Here is an 18,767-nt window from a genome sequence, read left to right as displayed (position 1 = left end):
TTCACTTCTCTTTACTGTATATACTGCAGTATTTTCACATTGTAGGTTTCTTTCTTCTTTCTTGATTGCGTTTTGTCTAAATATGCCAAATACAGCCCCCATGAGTTCTAACCACCTGCTATTAAAACTCATCTGAGGTTAGAAAAGGTACTTTTTTTCAGACAGAAAACTGCTATGAAAAAAATGCATTGTCTGACTGAGGCTACGACAGTAATTAGCTTCTTTTTTTTGAAATAAGGGGGAAAAAAGGGACGGACAGCTCAGTGAAAGTGCAGTGTCCTTAATAAGGTGGTAATTTGGCAGAGGGGCAAACTAAGAAGGGGGCAAGTTAAGAGGAGATCAAATTCTTTCAAGTAGAGGATCCCAGTAATGGGAGAGTATGCTCATTCACTGAGCTGTCTGTGTCCTCAAATCCTCTTTTATCTCCCTCTCTCTCTATTTTCTACTCTTTATCAGTGTAGGAGTAGAATTGTATCCCCAGTGTACAAGGAGGGACCAGAAATGGAAAACTATCAGGATACAGGCTATTTCAAGACAGGCATTGTTATCTTAAACCTAATAAGTTACATTTAGGTGATAGATATGAAGCATCTGAACTGAAGATAAAAACACTACTCTTGAAACAGCTCACACCTGTCTTCTGTCCTCTTCTTCTACTGACCATTGTGGTCTTTCTTCTGCATGAACATTTTCAAGTACTCAGAATGAAGCAAGCCCCCCAACAAGATCTAGGCTTTATGTGTTTGTTAGTGTAGCGATGCCTCTGAGTGTGAGACACTAGCTGTTGTTGAGCTTGGAAGTATGCATAAAAAAGCCTGGGGCCCACTTGCATGTTTAAGTGGAAAATGTGTGTTCTGCAGTAAACTAGATTATGTGATGGACAGTGTGGAAAACCCACCATCAGAGGAAGCCTAGATGAGGTCTATAGAGAGCAGAAAAGATGTCCTTTTGAGTCCATTTGAGCCCTTTTGAGCCATCTCTCTGATTATCATGAGAGAATGTTTGAAGTTGTTTAATGAGTATGCAGTTTTACGCCCAGTTAGTCCTTAAATGATACAAAAGGCCCGCTCTTTTTTGTTCTCACACATCAAATCCCCCCTTTGTTGCTTGTGAGTCTCTGCTTGCACAAACACTTATTAATTTTTTTTTATCCAAAAAAGAGGACACAATATCTACAAGGTGGACACCGACAATGAGAAACACTTAATTCAAATCAAAAGCTACTGGTTTGTCTGTTATTTTAGCCCTCCTTTCTCTTTCGTCCCCTATCGGCTCTTACTCTCTCTTTGCTTGTCTCTAATCTTACCCAAGCCATGACTGGGAATCATTTAAATAATCCCTTAATTTTCAGCATCTGTTGTGCTTTAATGGGTCTCTCTTTAATTAGGGTCTGCATGCTGAAGTGAGTGTAGGAGGCTTAGTGGGGAGATTTGGGGCTACTGGGACAGGGCAGGAGTGCAGGGGCTTGCAGTGCCAGAGAGGGAGGAGCTGGGGCCGGAGGGATGATGGGGTGTGGTGGGTGACTTAGGTACAAACACAGTGCAGAGCACCAAGGGGGAGGCCCAGTCTCTGTCCCTGGGGTGGATAGGTTAGGCAGGGTGGGAGGGAAACAACTAGACAGTGAGCAATGTGCCTTTCCCATCACATTCTCTTTGTGCATCAAAAACGCTTTTATCTTCTTACCTAATTGCTTTGCTTCTAATTGCTGATGCAGGGCAAGTGACAGCTAACTTTGTATTCACTTTGTGATATAATTGACACCGTCTAATTATGCTGTTAAAGCTTTTGTTCAGCTTTGGCCATCATGGCAGGCAATATCATATTCGTTTGGCAAAGTCTATAATAAAATAGACAAACCAATAATGTTTTTGACCCACCAAAGGGTTTGCAATAGCAGTATCACGTAATATAGTCATGCTACTATATTATTATAGCATACTACTGCAATATATACTCATGCTGACAAGATGAAACAAGAATTATTGTGCAGAAACACACTCAAAATACTGATCCAGAAATAAAGTTGCAACTAATTATCAGTTATTTATCTAATTAATTAACTTGATTGATGCATAACATATCAGAAAATAGCAGAAAAAAAGCCCATCACAGTTTTCCAGAGCCCAAGTTGAAATATTAAAATTGATTGTTTTTGTGCAGCTCAAAACTGTACATGTTTGATCATAAATGACTTAGAAAACCAGCAAATATTCACAAAACAGAAGCTGGAAGCAGTACATTTTTGCTTTTAAAATTACTTTTACGGTTACTCATTTTATGCTGATCAACGAGTTGACTATTCAACAAATTATTTCAGCTATAATCAATATACCACAATGAGCATAATTCTGAATCAGCATCTCTCTGAGACTGTGTCAACAGGCTGTATATTTACAGTTTTTCGAGTTGGCAAAACAATTTCAACTTAAGATACCTAACTGTCGTGTCTATTATGGGACATTTTAATATCCAGGGTTTTGTTGTTTTTTGTTTGTTTGTTTTGTTTTTTGGCGAATCAATGTGTCTTTCATTAAAGTCTTTGACTAAATGAAAAAATGTTTGAAAGCATGTTTGTGAGTGATAACTCTTGTGGCATTGCTGCTTCCCTCCACCTCCTACAAAGAGCCTTAATAGCAGCCATCAATCTTACTATATTTAACTTTGTGCACTCAAGCGCCACAGTATTGATCAACCCAAGAGACTAAGGACAATCACACCACTGGAAAGCCTAAAGCAAACGAGCTTGCAAAACAAGCAGAAAAAGCAATTAAATTCCACTCAAAACTATTTTGTAATGTGAGAGAGGAAATTCACTCAAGTAAGAAAATTTGTCATGTTCATTCATGCGTATTGGAAATCAAACACAGGAGTATCACTGAAGACAAGTAAAGCAATGCTTGGAAAAATTAAGTCAGTAATGGAAATGGACAGAATGAATGTGTTCTTTGGTTGATGTTTAGCTCATCCACGTATTCTTACATATTATTCGTTACACAAAAGAAATCTCATGTTTATGTGTTTGATTGCAGTGTATGACTGAGGCTCTTATTAACATCCACCTCTGATGAATCCTACTGACTTTGTTGACTATTTTAGCACCAACAGGAGATTCATGTTTTTGATGTTTGGTAAAAATCCTAAACAACTATCAGATGGATTGCCATGAAACTAGGCTCACACATTCATGTCATGAGAAAGCAGAGCAGCTTGTGTGGCTCAAGAATTGTTTTCCTGTTTGTAGAAGCTTACAAAAACTGATATAAGTATAATTCTAAGCTGAGACTACATCAATATTTGGCCGGCTTTCATGCAAAAACAACTTGAGTCCCCAGCAGGAGCTTCAGTCAGTTTATGCAAATACTTAGATCTATGTTACAACACCAAAATGGGTAATGCTCCTACTGAATATATGTGGAGGACAGACAAGTAAGTCAGCCCCATAAAACCAGCGAAGATGACACGGAGGACAGTATAGCTTTATATACATATATATACTCCTAACTCCGAGAAAGTAGACAATAAAGAGAACAACACTGATGAAACTGTCCTCCATTGTTGTTTATTCCTCTTCCTCTTTTAGTGAAAAAAAAGAAAAATGCTGTGCTGTTGCTGCCATCTGTTTTGTCACCGATATGACAGTGTTATTACAAAGCTCTGTTATCCCTGTACACACTACAACGCCAAGCCAGCGTTTTCAGATTTACACACTCAGTTTTGGCGGAAGAAAAATGCTGTTGTAGTTTGGATGGAGGTTCAAAACCTAGAGAAAAAATATGCATTTATGAATTAGCCAGCTTAGGGCCTGATTGACTAAAGGTCTGTGTGTGTAAAAACGTGTGCAAACTTGACATCACTGTAAAAAATGTGCAAGCTGATCTACTAACGCAGCGCACTGAGGTTTGCGTCTTTCAAATGTGCAAAATAGTACACGCTTTATTACATTTGCCATAATGAATATGTAATATGGGGCGTTTCAACCCCAGTGTGCAAAATACAGGGAGGAGAAAATGCAAATATGTTATTTAGCACGCGCATTGTGATTTACCAAACCTGAAGGTAATTTTACTGACGGAAACTGCGATTATAAATAATAGGTTTGAAGGGCAGGTATTAACCGGCTGCGCACTGCACACAGATGACTTCTGTCACTGTGGAGAGGAGGAGAAGGAGGCACAATGATAGAATACATACAGGACAGAGTTTTTCCAACTGTGTTAATATTTTGAGTGGAATATTTTTGGTTTTACTAACAGCATTGACTTCATCACACATACTCTCCCATATGTCGGTTTTTCTGGTAATATTTGTTTTTGTTGTAACTCAATATATTTGTTAACCTCTCTTCTGTTCGTCCAAACTCTCCATAAAGACACACAAAACCCTCATTTAAATACTGCTGTCTCCACCCTGTTGCACCTGGTTTCATTTACACAGTTATTCTTAGTAGACGCAAACGAAACGCGCAATCTATTGCACTGCGCACACAATTTAGTACCCACTATTTGGGATCTTAGTAAATCAGGCTTGTATTACCAAAGTTTGCTCAGGACCCCCACATGAACCTGTTAAAACACTGATAAAACAAATAGTAAAATGGGAAGCTAGAGCTGCCATAACAAGGACGTATGCTTGTGAGGTCTTATTACAGGTGAATTGGCTTGAGAGCTTTTAAGATAAACGATCTGTGGGGCTGTTCTGGGCGCCCCACTGTCCTCACGTACATCTGTGCATCTGCCACCTGAGCCTAAGTGGCAGCTGTGCAGCTCAGCCGATGCTTCTGCTCATGCAGGTACTGACACAGGAAGGTATTGATGTGCCAAAGCATTAAAGGAGGGGAATGAGTGTGTGTCAGAGGAAGACGGAGTACAGCCCACGCATGTGCAGCCCTTCCTTCCGTAGGCGATAAGCATCACGCACCACCAACCAGCAGACTGATCACAGGAGTGCCCAGGCTTGGGTGCAGGGTGAGGGTGGAGGGTTGGGGGGCGGGCTACTATGGCAGGGAGCCAATAAAATATCACATCTGCATTAAAATGCCATCTCTTGAGTCCCGGCGCAAAGCCTGCTATTTCAGGGATGCCTATTTAAAGGCTGTTGAAGTGTGGGCTCTCCACGCTGGAATAACGCTGTACACCATCTCCATTATTTATGGGTCTCATCTCTATTTTACTGGTTTACCAAGGTGGGGGTGGGGTGGGTACAGCAGTCATCACCGCTACTTGAACAACATGTGCTTAATGATGTCACAGGCTTGAGAGGACTCCTGGGGGTGGGGCGAGGGGTGAGATGAGGAGCCAAGCAAACGGTTGAAATGTACAGCGAGGAGGTGGCTCGAGGCAAGAGGAAACGTGAGGGAGGGCGATGACAATAAAACATGGGGGCTAACTGAAGCTTTACACCATAGCTGTAGGTTTGAATGGTTCTGTAGGATGTCCGTCCCTCTGCTGGCATCATTACCTCTGTCATATCAATGAATGATCCCCAGCGTAGGAAGAAACCATCCACATGCGACCAACATAGAAAAGTCTCATCAGATTTGATGTTTGCTGCTGGCATTATGAGAGAAAGAAGCACAGTATGGGCTTTTAATTACCCTGTTGATTATTCTCTAAGTATTTTTGTGTGTGTGTGTGTGTGTGTGTGTGTGTGTGTGTGTGTGTGTGTGTGTGTGTGTGTGTGTGTGTGTGTGTGTGTGTGTGTGTGTGTGTGTGTGTGTGTGTGTGTGTGTGTGTGTGTGTGTGTGTGTGCGCGTAACTGAGCAATAAAGAAATGGATCATTACTTTGGGGCTATTAGGCAAAAAATAATTCAACGAGAGGGTCATTCAAATAGTCATCATTTAATCTACATAGATCTGAGTTGCTTGTATCAAATCAAAAAGAAATAAAGTCCCATTTCTGTTACTCATGAGCAGCAGTGTGGAATTGAATGATGGGTGAATTCATCAATATCGACTGCCCTTTTAGCTTGACATTGGCCCTCAAATCCAATAATCGGTAGTATCTGCACTTGCATTCATATTTCATCCTTTTTGTGTCTTTGTGAAATTCCAATACACAATAAATTTTAACAGATTTTACAGTTAAGTTCCTGGTTCTGGCTCTTTTTGGAACCATTTGTTCACTAAAGGGTTGTGTCGCTCAATCGTTGTCTTTTGTTAGACGACCAGAGTTTTGACAAGACCTGATTTACAGCGTAGCTACTCATCTCAATCACCGCACTTCACATTTCCTGTCTCTGACCTTCCCTCATATAACCCCCTCACTCATTCTTCTTTTGTGGTTGTCACCAAGGAACTGTCAAACATACGTTCGAGCAGCAATCTCCTCCCTGCACGCTTGTGTATGGATTTCTTTTTAGTATGCACCCCAACCATTCTCTCCCTTATTGCAGTAATTAGACATGTTCCATTTAAGTCAGCGGCGTCATGCTGGTAGTGGACAGTCTTTAATCATGTGTGAATGTCTGTCAACACTTAGCAAAGTAAGGGTGAATAACAATAGAGGAACAGGTCTGTTGGGGGTGGGCGTTAGGACTACACGAGAGAGTGCTATGTTGCCTCATGTGTGTCTGTCTTCTGCTACAACATCGAGGGGGATCGATAAATTTGTGTGTTTCTTTTGAAGCAGTTCTTTGCAAGTGTATGTACAGAATATGCATGTATTTATCGCTTTAGATTGACTTTGCAACCTCTCCAACAATACAAGGCACACACACAATGCAGACTACAAATAGCTGTTTTCCTTTACATTCACTGCTGACACTTAACAACTTTCTCTGCTCCTGCAAGTGTTTATCTGCACCTGTAACCCTATTGTGATTTTTCCAATTGTGCCTGTTTTCTACGTGTGTGTCGATAGTAGTTGGGGGGTGGGCCTCTTAGGCAAGCCATGTTTAATGCATGAGGGCCAAGGGTGGGGCCCGTTAGGGGGGTTGTGTCAGCGGACACACACAACAGCCAGATCGGCGGACACCATGGCTACTTGGCAGAGATGCACAAAAAAGCTCCTGTAGGCACTGGTCCTCCTTTTCTTTTGTCCTACAGCATTCATGTGCAATTTTGGGGGTTTTTCTCCGTGTCCCCAGTGTTCCTTTCACAGCTATATACATGGACCATACAAACAACAATGTGCATGTGCGTACATATTTGGGTGCATCTTTATTTGGGAGTGTATTCCAAGACAGCGAGCTGCTTTGATCTCCCCAGCCAGCTCCTTGATTCTCTCCATTGTGCTTCTTAAGGATTTCTAACTGTTTCACTACACCCAACCTTTCTGCATCAGGGCTTTAATTACAGTGCTACTGTACTGTACACTCTGCCAGTCTCAGCCCCCAGCTCTGCATCACAGCAGGCCATCACAGAAAGTATTGCTGATTGCTTTTGTCAACACTCACTCCAGAAAAGAAGTGATAAAAATGTTGCAATGGACCACCTTCCCAGTTATGTTTTATATTTGAAGTTGGGAAAGGAACGCAGTCATGATATCAATTTGTATTGAGCTGTGTATGTGCTTTATTGGTAGTTAGGCTATAAAATATTACAAATGTTCACTGTCGTGTTGAAGCCGTCTATGCTCAGCAGTCAAGCTAGTCTAAAACGCTTTATGGCTGGAAGTGTTGTGAGTCTCAGGTGAAAGAAAATGCAGTCAGGCCCTTGAGATCAGCACTTAAGCTGAATTGCTCCAGTAAGATGTACAGCTGTTTAAGTGTGCCCTTAAAGTAAGGAGGCAAACTAAAAAAATATGAGCCAGAGAAATTTGTCAGACTTTGACTTATTTTTTTATGTGCTTTCTGAATGTGCTATCTCTTCTCCCAGGGAACTCATAGCGAAGGAAGAGTGAACTGTCACTATACTGGAAGAATACTAAATTACGTGTTTAAATTTTCATCAGAGCTTCATACATCCATTCAGAGATCTAAGGTCAAGTCATGTTAGAGAATGCCACACTTCTCATTAAGCTCTGAAATGGAATAATCACAGCATCTGACCACTGATGTAACCACATTGGTCTAAAGTACTGCCACTTTATATGAAGTATCACTCTCTCTCTGTCTCCCTCTCAATCTTTTATCCATTAGCAAGAATGTTTGCACAGGGCAATTTGGTTTTATTTAAATATTAATGCTTTAAACTGTACTATGTCTCGATAATAAGCCTTAACAGCACTATATAATGATCATGAAACCACATGTCAGTAGAGATCATTCAAGCAGAAATTGTAGAAAATCAGTTAATAAATAAGACTCTGCAGAACAAGATGAAGACAAACATGCAGCATGGTGGCAGTAATGTGCACAAGCACACACTTAAAGGTATAATATGCAGGATTTGTCAGTTGGTGTTTGTAAACGGGTTAGGGTTGGCCTCCCTGGCTTAACTAGTATGAGAGAGAGAGAGACAGAGAGGGAGAGAGAGAAACATGCCCACACCTCTGCACGACCCTGCGGGAAGATGCTGCATTGCCCAATTTTGTACGAATGCAGAACTTCATCCTTTCCACTGTGGCCTCTCTGCTCCACCCTAAGTTAAGCAGACACACAGAACTGCTGCTCTTTCTACATCCTTGACACAGAGACAGAGAGCGGAGCAGAGCAGAGGAGAGAAATGGACACGGCAATGTAACCTGGTCACTATGCTAAAAGTACAGATCTCACACGTTACCGCTGTTATTGGCTGGGGGCTACACACCCCAAAGTCTAACGCCCAGAAGCATCCTGAAAACAGCAAAATAATAATAAAATAGGAAAACATGGGCAGAGAGTAGAATCTCTGTAGATACACACACTGTGACACACTTCTAATGGGTCATACATGATGATTGAGGGGATTATGCTTGTATGAGTGTGTACATTGTTTGTTTTTTTTTTGAAAAATCCTGCATAGCGTGCCATTATAAATAACATTAGCAAAAAGGTGAACAAAATACATTAACACAAGGACAAACAGACAACAGCCACGCATGTTACTTACATAAAAAAGCTTTCTAAGGCGTGCTGCTTACTATTTCCTCGTCCTGTAAGTAATGAATTAATGCAGGGTACAGGTTGGGAAGAGCAGGACGTTATGAAATAATAAGGGGGCCATCCCTGTTGTTATGCTAAAAGTGTTCAGATAAGTCCTCCCTCGTCCAAGTTAATTATGGTTGACATTTAAATGAGTACACTTGTGTTGAAGAAGGAGGGAGAACTGTGGAAGAAGAGGGCCTCTCTCTAATTGAGTTTGCCGCCTTTGTTCTGCAAGGAGTAGATATGTGAAGTGCAGCTGAATGAGGCTCTGTGTGTGGATATTGATACCGGTTTTGCTATATGATGATGTTTGTGTGTGCCTGTGTTGTCTTTGTCAGTGTTAGCATGCATTTTTAAAAACATGCCTGACCTACATACTAAATCTTAACATATGGCAGGAAATCCATATGCCTACTTTCCATATGTAGGTAGAGATCACCTTCAGCATCTGATGATGTGGTTCATGAACAACTACTATGTGTTCACTTGAGCTCAGGAATAGCAGATATGCTTTTGTAACTTTCATGCTTTTATTTCTAGAAACATTTGTAGTAAAGTTGTCTGGGTTTTTTTTCATTAAGTTACTAAACTTACTCGGAAATGATTGTAGAACATGGAGCCACACTTAGTGTTTAGATCAACACTACAGTAATCAGACATTTATATTCAAAGATAAGCTGTAGTATTCTTGAGAAAAAATATACTGCATTTATCTCTTCAAGCTGCCTTCTGTCACCAAGTAGAGATCTAAAAATGAACAAAGCCCTTAAAATTGTATAGCTTTCAAACCTCTGTTGCTCTAGTCATATAATCTGTGCAGGGGAGATAGTGTCAATAGTCAATAGTGAAAATTGGTATATTGCATCACCACTCAATTGTCGCTAACGTGTGTATGGACTTTGATTGAAAAGAAAATCATTGTAATTTTCACACAAACAGTCCGTTTGAGGGATAAGCACAGCAGTTCATAACTATACTGCTTATTATATAATGGTTACTTCAGGTATAACTTCAGTGGTCTTTGGTAGCAGTTTAGTTTTAGTCTGTGTAGGCTTTGCTCGATCCAAACCTGTAGGCACACCAGCTATGCAGTACAGCCGTCTTATATCCAAATTAATATTTTGCTTTTTACTTAAATTAAATAAAATGTTTCTTTAAAACAATAACTTTATAGCTAGCTGTATTGTTCCTTCTCTTTTTTATCACCCTGTTTTAACTCGTTTTTCCTGTTGAGTGCTGTGATGGCTAAAGAGAGCATTGTGCGCTTTATTTTGAGGCAGAAGAAACTGATTGTGTCTTCCTTCATAATATGTGTTAATGAATGCATGGATGTGACGTTGGCATGTCACACCATGTTGTTGTGAAGCTACTTTGCTTTAACACTGCAAACATAATGAATAGATGGCTGAAGAACAACACAGACTCGTCTAGAATCTCCATACTTTGCTCGGTCCATTAATGTGTTGATGACTATGTAAAGTGTTTATGAAAATCAGACTATGTGTATGTCTGTGTATGTTTCCTGGAAGGAGACAGCCAGGCTTGCTCTCACCGTGTTGCTTTGTAGCGGTGTTGTGATTTTATGACCTAATATCCTGCTCTCCCTCCCTCTACAGCCATGGCAGAATTCCATGTACAACCAGAGTCAGTACATGCTGAGGAATCTGGCATGGCCAGATTCCAGTGCCAGATCCACGGTCTGCCGGAGCCTGTTATCAGCTGGGAAAAAGACGGCCGTCCCATAGACACCAAGGACGAGAGGTTGGATTATACTCAGCAACCCTGACACTCATCAGAGATGGCAGCAATTTATAGGTCATTTACTCACAGTAATCAGAGTATTGGTCCCTTCTTGCCTGACACTGTATCTTGTTTTCCTCTTGTAGGTACACTCTCCTGCCTACAGGTGTTCTGCAGATTACAGCAGTGCGTGAGGAGGATAGTGGGAAGTTCTGCTGTGTGGCCCATAACAGTGCAGGAGTGAAACACAGCACCGAGGCACTCCTCACTGTTTCAGGTTGTTATATTTCATTATGAGCACTCGTTATTTTCTTTCATGTGGAAAGCATGTTCACACAGCCTCTCTGTAGATTAGATTAGCTTTAAAGCTGTGTTGTGTACTGGTCATTTGTTCTCTTCATTACCGCTCCGATACAACCAAGACATTCTCTCCTGTTTATCTGCAGCATATTCCCAAGATTTTTCAGACCTATTGTTCCTCTACCTGATCTGAAGAGATACAGCATATTGAGCCAAGGCACCCTAGAGAAATCCAATTAAAGGATGCCATCCATCAAGCTCATTCCCATCTAATGCTCTCTCTCTCTCTTTTTCCAGGCTCCCAGTCATCTGTTTACAAAGAGCCTGTGATCCTGGTCGGCCCAGAAAACCTCACGCTAACAGTTCACCAAACTGCCATCTTGGAGTGCGTTGCTACTGGATACCCTCGGCCCATCGTTTCTTGGAGCAGACTTGGTAAGATCAAATCCCGGTGCCTCTATGTAGTCTTTGTAGTATTTTTCATTTGTGCATATGCGTTGAAGAGAAATTATGTGTCACAGAGCCCGAGTACAATCCCATTGTGCACTCATGCATGTGAAATATGATTGTTTTGTGAGGGTCATGTGTGCATTGTGTCCGTGTGTGTTGTATGTTCTTAGTCGCAGAGCTTTGATCTGGCCTGCATTGTGTAATGTACATACATTTGTGTACAGAATACATTTGTTACAGTATAACATCTATTGTGTATACATGAAGCAATGGGATTCAACATTAGGCCTTAGGGATAAACATTATGTTCAACTCTGTGTTGATAAATGCATGCTTTATGGCCTCGTGAAGTTGAACCTTTCGAAGCACTGGAGAGCCTCTGAGTAATTGCGATGAGGTGCTGAGACAGATACAATTAGTTTCTCCCACCCTCCATGTGCATTTTTTTTTCTTGACTATCACTCAAAGTCTGTCGCAACCAATTTCTCAATCTGGTATCTGTTTTCTTTACCTATTATCCAGTCTGATTTGCTGTTCCAAATTCAAATTGCTGCCCCTCCCAAGCAGTCAGGCATAATCAGATTGAGGGTATTGCCTTACACAATGTCACTAGAATGAAATGCTAACACAATGGGATTTGTATGTATTAGATTACGGCAGGGAGGCTGGGATAAGCTGCATAATGAATCTGATAGTTTCACATCAGTCACTCCTTAATGCCAGAGTTTGTTTGCTGCTATTCATTGAACAGCACTGCAGCCGGCTAGCTTGTGCTTTTTATTTTCTGACACTAAGTTAATTAGTGCCTGACAGAGAGAAAGTGATGGAGAGTGCAAGGGAGAGAGAGAAATATCGCAGAAAAAAGGGCAAGAAAAGAACAAGGCTGCTTTTGTTGAGACAAAAGCTCACTGGACTGTTACTTTTCAGTCCAATAAGAATAAAACACATCATAATGACAGACGCAGACCAAAAGCAATTGTCAGGCGAGTTGGGGTGATTAATTTCATCTCAATAATTTGTCATGATTAATTATAGATATTGTCCTTTTCATAATCCATCACCACAAGAGAACATCTTTTCTGAAAGAAGCTGCAAGATTTCTCACAAAGACTGCCGAGCTCACATCACTATCAGTGTACGTGCTGTTAAGTTTTGAATTGATTTTAATATCCCTATGGTTTGTGAATGCTGCTGGAAAGCTCTGAAGAAGGTTAGGTCTTTTTGCAGTGTAAGATCAGTTATACAAATAATTTATCGCTTGTCCTCTTTGTAGTTTATTTGTCCTTTTGTTAATCTCTTTATTTGTATATATCTTGTTTTATATCGCCCACTTTTGTATTATTTTGACACATAATACAAGTTATTCACAGAATAACAGCTTATAAACTGTAATTTATTTTATTTCACTTTAACTGCCTCAATGTTTGAACAGTGCCACCATATGTTTTCCTTGTCTTAGCTTCTTTGTTTTAAAGATATAAAAGTTTGTCTAAAAATACACTGCCGACTGTTTGCCATATGGTTTGTATCTCTGGCTGCATCTCCTGCCTCTGCATGTGTCCAGCATGGTGCCCATCTCTCTGCTTGGCCTTTTAACACATCAAATCTGGACCTTACACGCTGCAGATGGTAACCGTAGATCAGATTAAAATGGCCCCTCAGCCCCATAGCTAATGTCAGAGGCAGACTGGAGTCATTGTAGGGGTTGAGACTAAAGATAGGGAGCACAGGAAAGTGTGAGCTTATCATGTAAGTACAGCAAGAGCAGAGAGGAGAGAGCTATGGATTGTGTTTGCAGATAGGAGATTAGAAGTTGCAGTTAGTGTTTCTGATCTCCCAGTGGTGGCTGGATCATCTCCTGTGTAACTGTAATGTTATGCCTGGCTTTGCCTGACAAATGCACATAATACAAGGTTTCAGCACTGGTGCGAATGCTTTAATTATCTGAACATCCATTAGAGAAGCTGCACTTACATTAAAAACATGGAAAACCTGTTGATTCTTTCAGAAGAGAAATATCCTTTAGGTGTCACTCTGACATTAATAACCATCTCTTGCTTGTAATACACTGTAGATAACTAATCAGTACACAAACGCCACTCACACTACAAAACCACAAACTCAGTGATCCTCTCTTTCTTTCCCTTGTGTCTGTTGTACTGGCAACTTCACTACACATTACAATTCAAAGAATCAAACACTTCACTGTGAAAACTGCATCCTTGACCTCCAGGAGGACCAAAAATAGCATTGCCTCTATCAACTTGTGGCTTCAAACATGCAATATGTTAAATTAGTCATTCTTGCTGGCAACTTGAGCCCACTTTAATCTTTACTGTACCGCCACTCACCCCCACCTACCTCACAAACTGTACTGCACATGTGGACACCTGGTCCTTTTAGCTGCCCTACATAGTTTCTCTCCCATTCCACTCAACTGACATCTCTCGCTCTCCCTTTTTTTTCCCCTGGGTAGACGGCCGTCCCATTGGTGTAGAGGGAATCCAGGTACTTGGCACGGGGAACCTGATGATCTCAGATGTTGGTGTGCAGCACTCAGGGGTTTATGTTTGTGCTGCTAACAAACCCGGGACCCGTGTTCGTAGGACCGCTCAGGGACGTCTTGTGGTCCAAGGTGAGTTCTGTTTATATTTTTTCAAATTACAGTTAAGTTGTCACATTCATGAAATAAACATAGCCAATTGATAAGGAAAAGTTCAGAATTCAACCACCATGACATGATTATCTGCTCTGACTTCCCAACATTTGTTAAAAGTGCACAACCAAGTTGGATGCACCTCTGCCTGTTATTGACCCAGGGTCTCTGCAGTGTTGGGCAAATGTTTTGCCACTGTGTTTGTACCCATGTACCTTGTGTGGGTGGACTCTCATTTGAATCACTAACTCTCAAATTGCGGGTGCTGCAAATCTGTCACACTTAAAGGTTTTGCATATTTTGAACCACTTTACTTTCTTGCATTACTGCCAACTTAAGCATAACATTACATGTTAGAATACATTTTCTACCTCCCAAGCACCAATTTTATTTTGTAGTGCTCTATTTGTACTAGGTTTACATTAAATAGCTTTTCCCTATTTCTCCTGTAAGAACATAACAGATGTTTGTTATTTTAATAATAATTGCTTTAAGCCAAGCTATGAACCATAATCAGAGCACAAGAGTCCGAGATCTTTACAGAGGTGAGGACAAACAGCTCAGCAATGAGATGAAAATATAAATAATCCAATTAAGTAACATCATCCTTTAAAGTATTTATATTGGCAAGCACATACAACAAAATAAATCATCACACTAAGTAGAAATTCTGGTTAGGTGCAACAGTTTATCTAAATGCCACATTTGTGTTTACTAATACGCAGTTAAGATCTCAAGAGGTTTTAGCAAGGTGCACCATTCCACATGGTCATTTACTGTATATATCATTTGTAGAGGCACATGTGATAATATCTTTTAGGCCAAATGGCTTTTTACAGATAGGATGAGGAAAGAAGGGATTGGGCTCAAAGGAGTCAGTTGTGAGAGGTTTTTGAGTTGGCACGAACTATAATCATAGATTAGATTTTTCTTCTTCTTTGAAACACAAAAGCAGGCAATTATTTGAATATACAGTACAGTATGCTTCAAAGATAGATCAGCAGAGAAGATATGCTGAAGGTTTGTATTGATTTTCTTTAAATGTGAAGAACTAATATTGTTAGAAGATTTAAAAGTGAGATATTTTTTTTCTTTCTTGAGTTTCTTGTTACAAAAAAAGCTAGACCATGCTCTTCTGTGTGTTTTTGTGCAGGTACTGTGAACCCAAAACAGAATCCTCAAAAACTTCTGTCTTTCATGTCCACAGCTTCTTTAAATCAAATTCTTCCACAGTTTGACATTCTACAACAGGAGAGCATTTTTATCTGTTTCTTAAATCATGAAAACTGAATATTTGAATTGAGTCTCACAGACAAATAATATACAAACAATATCAAAAAAATGTAATCAGCAAAGGACTCCAAAAAATCAAAAAACATTTCTCAGATAACAACAATAACAATAACAATAATAATAATAATAATAATAATGCATTTTATTTAAAGCTACCCTTATCTTTGTTACATTTTTACACATTTTTTTGTTTAGGTTAAGATGCTATTAATAAGGTAATGGCACTCTAAAATGTTAGAGATCCACCAGGCACAGAAACAAAACATTATTCCATTCTCATAATATTCAGTGAAAACTCCGACCAATCATATCATTCGGTCAGAATGATATAATTGGCCGAGCAACCTGCCTGTTGGTGAAAGTGAGTGACGGAGACGATTGATGTTGCGTAGATGGAAGTATGCAGACTGAGTAACGTTATTGATGTGGGCTTCGAAAGATAGTGTGCTGTCCAGGGTGACACCCAGGCTCTTCACCTGAGGGGATGGAGGAACAGTGGAATTGTTGATGGACAAGGAGAAAGTGTTGAGTGTTGCTAAGGTTGATCTGGTACCGATGAGGAGGACCTCAGTTTTGTCGCTGTTGAGTTTAAGAAAATTGAGTGAGAGCCATGATTTAATTTCCAGTAAGCAGTCCGATAGAGCTATGGGTGGCAGAGTGGAAGTAGGCTTTGTGGAAAGATAGAGTTGGGTATCATCAGCGTAACAGTGGAATTGTATGTCAAATTTCCTGAGAATGTGCCCAAGAGGCAGAACATAAATAATGAACAGGAGGGGACCATGGACAGACCCCTGGGGAACACCACCATAGACTGGAGAGGAGCCAGATCGCAGGTTCTTGAGTTGAACAAACTGTGTGCAACCAGAGAGATATGATCTGAACCAAGCCAGAGGGATGTCAGTGATTCCAATCGAGGCTAATCTGTCCAGGAGGATGTCGTGAGAAACAGTGTTAAAAGCTGCGCTCAGGTCGAGGAGAACCAGATTTCTTGAGGCCAGGTTTCTTGAGTGTTGCAGTTATTGCAGCAGTCTTTAGTGATGATGGAACAACACCAGCAGTCAGTGAGGAATGAATGATGTCACTTATTAACGAGGACAAGGCAGGTAGGTAGACTTTTACCAGATGGGTAGGTAGGGGGTCTAACTGGCAGGTGGATGACTTGGATTTATGGATGAGACCAGTTATTTCAGAGACAGTTGGCGGTATGAAGCTGGCGAGCGGAGAGCTGAAGGAAGATGTAGGCAAAGAGTGCAGAGAGGATGCAGTTGAGTTATTTGAAGCAGTCAGTGTCTGGTGGATATTTTCAATTTTGGCATTGAAGAAGGTCATGAAGGTATCACACTGTGTAACTGTGAGTAAGTGGTGGTTTCAGAATATTGCTGATAGTTGAGAATAGGGCTCTAGTGTTCCCATCAGCTGTCCTGATTAAGGTTGAGTAGTATGTGGTCTTGGCTAAAGAAAGAGCATCCTTGTATTGAAGTATGTGATTATAATACATTTCTTTGTGAACTGCAAGACCGGTTTTTACATAAAGATCAATAATCTGCATAATTTGTGGCAAATGTAAAACTTACATCTGAACTCTTTATTTGTGATTTTCACACTTTTCACACCAATCTTTCTATAATACCAAGTTGTTGCTCTTGAGATAAAACTTGACTGACCTTGTTTAGTGGGAGATGTTGCTGGTTTACGATCAGAGAGGAAATTTCCACCATCTTCTCTCAGATCATAAACCTGCAACAAGGCCAACTTTATTTATTTGTGTAGAGACTCACAAAGTCAAAACAAGGTTAAGTTATACAATATGCAGCTTTAATAAAGTCCAATGAATCCTGAGTATAAAAGGAGGCAGAATATTGTGATAATAAATAAAATAAAAAATACCCGCAATAAATTATTCATTGTGCTTTTGGAAATGTTTGTCAGTAACGTTAAGTTCTGTATATTCGATTAACGTGAATTTGAGTCAGCACCATGGAAGTCTTTGATGTTAAGTCAGAGAGACAGATGGTCTTGACCAATGGGATGAGGCCAGGTGTAGGTGGCAGTGTGAATTAATTGTCACCAACAGGAAACATCCAGAATTTGCCTCACTCACATATCGATTAGATAGACCACACTTTGGTTTAGCCCATAGTAGTATTGATCCTGATCAATATTTCATTTTATCTGCCTGTCAACATGTACCATACCCTCGCAGCAACAAAGAAGCAAAGCCATAGATGTTAATTATGTGTCAATGTCTTTGTCTTTTTGTTATTGATTTGTAGAAACAAACATGTTGATTCTCAAATATATGTATAGTAAGTGTTCGGCTTCTTTCATTATCAGGAAAAATAATAATTTTACTGCATGTCCTTGAAGAATTGGTTAAGTGTAAATAAGCCACTTGACACCTCTGTGAATATAGGACGGTGTCAATTGCTGTAAATTCAGAAACAGAGTACAGTGGTCAGTAACTCCAAAGTCAAATTAATGCAGACAAATCTACTTATGAAAACATCACACATCACACAAATGTGCCGATATATTAAATCAATTAGGTTCATTTTGGTTCCTTTGGGGTACAAAAAGAGAGACATGTGAAACAAAGAAGGAAGGAGGGGAAGAAGTGTGAGTGCCCGAAAGGGAAAAACAAGAGCAAGATGGATGGATGGTGCTGGTGATCTAACCCACACCCATACAGGTACAAATCAATATCTTCCCGAGCTCCCTCTGACCTTCACCTTTAAAGCAGCCCTCAAAGAATATGCAGGGAGAGAAAGAAAGAGAGGGAGAGATAAATGAAAGGACCATCACACGCTGTCAGCAGCCTCTATTCAAGTGCCTAAGGGCCCCTTAGCTTTTCCAATGAGAGAATGGAAATGCTTACAATGAAAAAGTGGCAGACAACATTTTCTCTATTAGGGTGGGAACATGAGGGAGGACAGGAGAGTCAGGGAAAACAGCAGGAAAATAAACAGGACAAAGACAAAGTATAGGAAAAACTGAGCCATAGGTTGATAATTTTATATATATTTGTACATCTTTTGAAACTGCAAAAATCTAGAATAAAATTTAGGGTGTACATTTATTTATTTATTTATTTATTTTTTGTGTTTCACTTTTTATTAGTTTTCAGCAAAAAAAGACATACATGTAGATACCATACCACAGTTCAAAACAATGTCAAAAGAGAGCACCTACAAAACAAAACAAACAGACATACAGACGGAGTCCAACAGAGACAGTACCTACACATATACAAATATGAGTAGGTACAAGAATATCTGAAAAAACCTCATAAAATTCAGCTGGGAGGCCGTCCTCACCTGGAGGTG

The 18,767-nt window shown here is 40.2% G+C and overlaps 1 protein-coding gene across 1 annotated transcript in view; it reads left to right on the top strand.

The window, feature by feature from the left end:
• Positions 1-18,767, top strand: part of igdcc3 (immunoglobulin superfamily, DCC subclass, member 3) — a 59,400-nt gene that overhangs the window by 25,199 nt on the left and 15,434 nt on the right. The window contains exons 3-6 of the mRNA XM_053319653.1: positions 10,622-10,766; positions 10,892-11,022; positions 11,343-11,480; positions 13,972-14,130. Coding sequence (XP_053175628.1) covers positions 10,622-10,766; positions 10,892-11,022; positions 11,343-11,480; positions 13,972-14,130 — 573 coding nt within the window. The remainder of the gene's footprint in view (positions 1-10,621; positions 10,767-10,891; positions 11,023-11,342; positions 11,481-13,971; positions 14,131-18,767) is intronic.

Source organism: Scomber japonicus, chromosome 1 (genome assembly GCF_027409825.1).
Source record: "Scomber japonicus isolate fScoJap1 chromosome 1, fScoJap1.pri, whole genome shotgun sequence".
Classification (NCBI taxonomy): Eukaryota; Metazoa; Chordata; class Actinopteri; order Scombriformes; family Scombridae; genus Scomber; species Scomber japonicus.
The sequence above is the reverse complement of the archived record's forward strand: the minus strand, read 5'-3'. Positions and strand labels throughout refer to the sequence as shown.